This window comes from Bison bison, unplaced genomic scaffold, assembly GCF_000754665.1.
Source record: "Bison bison bison isolate TAMUID 2011002044 unplaced genomic scaffold, Bison_UMD1.0 scf7180017864249, whole genome shotgun sequence".
Taxonomy (NCBI): domain Eukaryota; kingdom Metazoa; phylum Chordata; class Mammalia; order Artiodactyla; family Bovidae; genus Bison; species Bison bison.
Window position 1 is genome coordinate 700,270 of NW_011494821.1, and position 4,421 is coordinate 704,690.

The window sequence follows — 4,421 nt, forward strand, 5'->3', positions numbered from 1 at the left end:
GGGGCACGTCGGGGGGCGGGCCCTCCTGGAAGGACCTGACCTGACCAGGTCCTGGTCCCACTGCTGGTGTGCTTAGGGCAACGTGAAGAAGAGGGAGCGAGGGGGGCCAGCCCCCCGCCTTCAGACTTGCAGGGAAGGGCTCTGTCCTCTCTGAGAGGCCCCTAAGGCACCTGCCAGGCCAGTGTGGGTGGTAGTACCCTCAGCGTCCCTTCAGAGCGAAGTTTTCTAAAAAGTCACTGTCACCCCTTCCTCGTGTCTATATGTAAACCTCAGCTCTGGGGTTTGTCTGCTCTGTTTCCCTTCAGACCTGCGGAGGCTGAGGGTCTCTGCTCAAACCCCTCCATGTCCTGGGCACCTGTCCCTCCAGCAGGTGCCCAGTCTGTAGGTGAATAAGATCCCTCAAAAGGCCTTCCTTTTACTTATGGTTGTTGGGCCTTGGATTTGCTTCCTACAAGCTTGTCCAGCACACTAATTGGAGGTGGATGGCAGAAATTAATTTTAATTAATAGAGAATCTTACTTTTAAGTAGCTGCAGTTTTTTAAATCCCAATTTAAAAAATACTTTGTATGTGTGTATAAAGGTATTTATTTTGCAGGGGGCATGGTGGGGAAGAAGAGACGTAGATTGGTTAAAATTTTGCCTTAAACGATGGGATTTTTGTTGAAACAGTTACATGATCCAAAGTTCATGGAGGGCTGAGCTTAATTTAAAAATTATCTAAGCAGTAGGCTTCCCTGATAGCTCAGTTGATAAAGAATCCACCTGCAATGCAGGAGACCCTGGTTCGATTCCTGGGTCAGGAAGATCCCCTGGAGAAGGGATAGGCTACCCACTCCACTATTCTGGCCTGGAAAATTCCATGGACTGTTTAGTCCACAGGGTCACAAAGAGTCGAACACAACTGAGTGACTTTCACTTTCAAGCAGCAGGAGATAGGCGGAAGCCTCCACACTGCCTGTGTACTGCTCCCCAAAGTGGGCCCCTGTCTTCATTGAACGAAAATAATTTTCAAGAAAGGCTGCTCATGAGAGCCTAGTACAAACTATTCTTAATGAATATGGCTTTCAGGTAGCAGAGTAACCAAAATCTGTGTCTACCAAGGTGTTTCCTGGAGAAGGCCTGATGTATCTTTAGGGCTTGTGCTCTTTCCTTCTTTCCTTTCTTTCTTTCTTTCTTTTTTGGCAGAAAGATTGTGAAAGTTATTAAGTGAATGTGACCTGGGCTACTGATGGTGCCCAGGGTCCCTTGCTAAGTCACTTTTCTGTGCATGGGCACCTGGTGCCCTCTTGTGGCTGAAGGCTGCCACTGCAGCCCACTCCCTTTGGCCTTTAGGGTCCAGGTTCATTTGCTGGGATATGGGGGACACTGTTGTGGACTCTGGGTTTTGTCTGTTTGGTGACTGAATGGATAGGGGACGGTTTTATCCAAGTAGGCCTCCTCCTCTTGGCAGCTCCCATCCCAAGCCCGCAGCCATTTAGACAGCAGCTCCTCCCGAGCCAGGCCGCTGTGGGCTCTCGTGTGAGGGTAGGTAGGTTTGTAGAATCAAGTTGAAGCCACCCACTCTCACCGCCATCCCCAGTGAGATGGAGCCTAGCCCAGGAGGGACAGAAGCGGGCTGAGGTGGGCCCCTGCTTCCGCGTGCAGTGCTGCCCTGTGTCTGGTGCGGGCCTTCAGGCTGCCTGTCCCCTCACCTGCAGCAACAGCGACGGGAGCGGGAGCAGCGGAAGCTGCAGGAGAAGGAGCAGCAGCGGCGGCTGGAGGACATGCAGGCCCTGCGGCGGGAGGAGGAGCGGCGGCAAGGCCGAGCGCGAGCAGGTACAGCGCCCCCAGTGCACACCGGACTCACCCCTTCCCGCCCTGGCCTCCCCTCCTGCTCCTGCTGCCTGCCTGCCCTGCTCCCCAGGCCCCTTCCCCTTCTCTCCCTCCCCCGGAATTCCTCCTATCTTTTCCAGCTTCACTCTCTCTCTCTGTTTTCTCCCACCCTTCAACCCCCTACCCCGGCTCCCTGCCCTCCTCCTGTCTCTGTGCCTTCATTCCCCATCTCTTTGCCCCCCGCCCTGACTCCTGCCTCCTGCACCGTCCCTCATGGGGCCTCTGCCCCGGTGTCCCCCTCATTCCCTGCCTCTGTGGGGCTCATCCCACCCCGGACTCTCTCTTACTCTCCCCCACTCCCCACCCCGGCCTCCTCCTCATCCTCACCCCACTGACCCCATCCTCCAACTCCTTCGCCGCCGCTCGCCGCCCCCACCCCCCTCGCCTCTCCCTCTCTCCCTGCCCTCTGCCCCCCACCCCGCCCCCCAGGAGTATATCCGTCACAGGCTAGAGGAGGAGCAGCGACAGCTCGAGATCCTTCAGCAACAGCTGCTCCAGGAACAGGCCCTGCTGCTGGTAACGGGGTCCCCAGCTTCCCCCGGGAAGACGCGCATTCAGAGCATCTCCGCCGCAGTGGGACGGGAGCACTTCAGGGGAAGGGGTCACCCGGGCATCAAGGGAAGAGACCTCTCCTCTCTAGGCAGTTGGAGGAGAGCAAGGGCGTGCCTGCTCTGGCTTCCAGGGCCCACCCTGCTGAGCCCTCTCTCCCTACCCTTGGGCCCAGGAATACAAGCGGAAGCAGCTGGAGGAGCAACGGCAGTCCGAGCGCCTGCAGAGGCAGCTGCAGCAGGAGCACGCCTACCTCAAGTCCCTGCAGCAGCAGCAGCAACAGCAGCAGCTTCAGAAACAGCAGCAGATCCTGCCCGGGGACCGGAAGCCCCTGTATCACTACGGTCGGGGCGTCAACCCTGCCGACAAGCCAGCCTGGGCCCGAGAGGTACTCAGCACCTCCTGTGCTGCCTGAGACTCCGTCGGTCATTGCACATGGGAGGCCCCAGGGAGGGGAAAGGGCAGGCAGTGCATCTGGGTGGTGCTGGAGAGGTTGGGACGTGACTTGGAGAACAGGACAAAAGCCGTCCTGCTTGGCGTCCTGTCGCATCACAGGTGGAAGAGAGAACAAGGATGAACAAACAGCAGAACTCTCCCTTGGCCAAGAGCAAGCCAGGCAGCACAGGGCCTGAGCCCCCCATCCCCCAGGCCTCCCCCGGGCCCCCAGGACCCCTTTCCCAAACTCCTCCTATGCAGAGGCCGGTGGAGCCCCAGGAGGGACCGCACAAGGTGAGTCTCTCCCTGTTCCTGTCTTCACACACAGATATGGGGGTGGGGGGCGCCTCACGTGTACACACACACGCACATGCCCAGAGCCAGGGGCCACAGACCTCAGGACATGCGGGCAGAGACAGGCACGCATCTGTCTCTCTGTCTTACCTGTTCTTGGGCTCCAGGAGCCCCTTTCGATGGATAGTTGGAACTCAGAGGCTTGACCTGCCCCTTCTTCCCTGCCCAGGCCCCAGCTCCCAGGTGGGGGCGTGCCACAGAGCAGGCAGCCCACCCTCCCTGGTCTCTCCCCGCAGAGCCTGGTGGCACACCGGGTCCCACTGAAGCCATATGCAGCGCCTGTACCCCGCTCCCAGTCCCTGCAGGACCAACCCACCCGAAACCTGGCTGCCTTCCCCGCCTCCCACGACCCCGACCCCGCTGTGCCCGCACCCACCGCCACGCCGAGTGCCCGAGGAGCCGTCATCCGGCAGAACTCAGACCCCACTTCCGAAGGGCCTGGCCCCAGCCCGAATCCCCCAGCCTGGGTCCGGCCTGATAATGAGGCCCCTCCAAAGGTAAGGGCAGCCTCGCAGAGCCGGAAGAGGGCAGAGGAATGGGGGGGGATAGAGTGGGAGTGGTCAGCGGGCGAGGTGGACGTGAGCTTGGGGGTCTGGAGGGAATAGAAGGGTGAGGAGTCCGGCCTGGCCCATCCCGCAGGGGTCACCCTGATGTCTGGGGGGCGGGCCGGCATGCGAGTGTGTCCAGGTGATTCCATGGTGCGTGTGGGAGCAGAAGAGGCCCCCGGGGTTCAGGGAGCACCAGGGGCAGACTTGCTGGCCAGATCCCAGCTCTGCTGTCTACCCCCCTCGTGAAACTTGGACAAAGGTCATCAGCTTCCCCAACCTAAGTCTGCTTCTCCATCAAGGTGGGGGGGCGCCCCTTCCAGGGTCTCAAAGTGGGGCCTGGTGTCTGCCATGCCATCATGGAGCCCTGACCCCTTCCTTCCCTCCTCAGGTGCCTCAGAGGACCTCATCAATCGCCACTGCCCTTAACACCAGTGGGGCCGGAGGGTCCCGGCCAGCGCAGGCGGTCCGTGCTAGGTAATGCCTGGCTGGGGGCGGGCGGCAGCCTAGGGCTCGGGGCGGGCGGCAGAGGGCAGTGTGCCAGGTTGCCCACTTAGGGGTGGGCGAGCCCCGCCCCAGTCACCTCAGCCCCCGCCCCGCCCCGCCCCGGCACCCTGTGCTCCCTCCACAGACCTCGCAGCAACTCCGCCTGGCAAATCTATCTG

The 4,421-nt window shown here is 60.3% G+C and overlaps 1 protein-coding gene across 1 annotated transcript in view; it reads left to right on the forward strand.

Moving 5' to 3' along the window:
- The window catches only part of MINK1 (misshapen-like kinase 1), a 47,302-nt gene that overhangs the window by 37,459 nt on the left and 5,422 nt on the right, over window positions 1-4,421 (forward strand). The window contains 7 exon segments of the mRNA XM_010847504.1: window positions 1,622-1,800; window positions 1,802-1,816; window positions 2,598-2,810; window positions 2,978-3,151; window positions 3,448-3,708; window positions 4,148-4,233; window positions 4,388-4,421. Coding sequence (XP_010845806.1) covers window positions 1,622-1,800; window positions 1,802-1,816; window positions 2,598-2,810; window positions 2,978-3,151; window positions 3,448-3,708; window positions 4,148-4,233; window positions 4,388-4,421 — 962 coding nt within the window.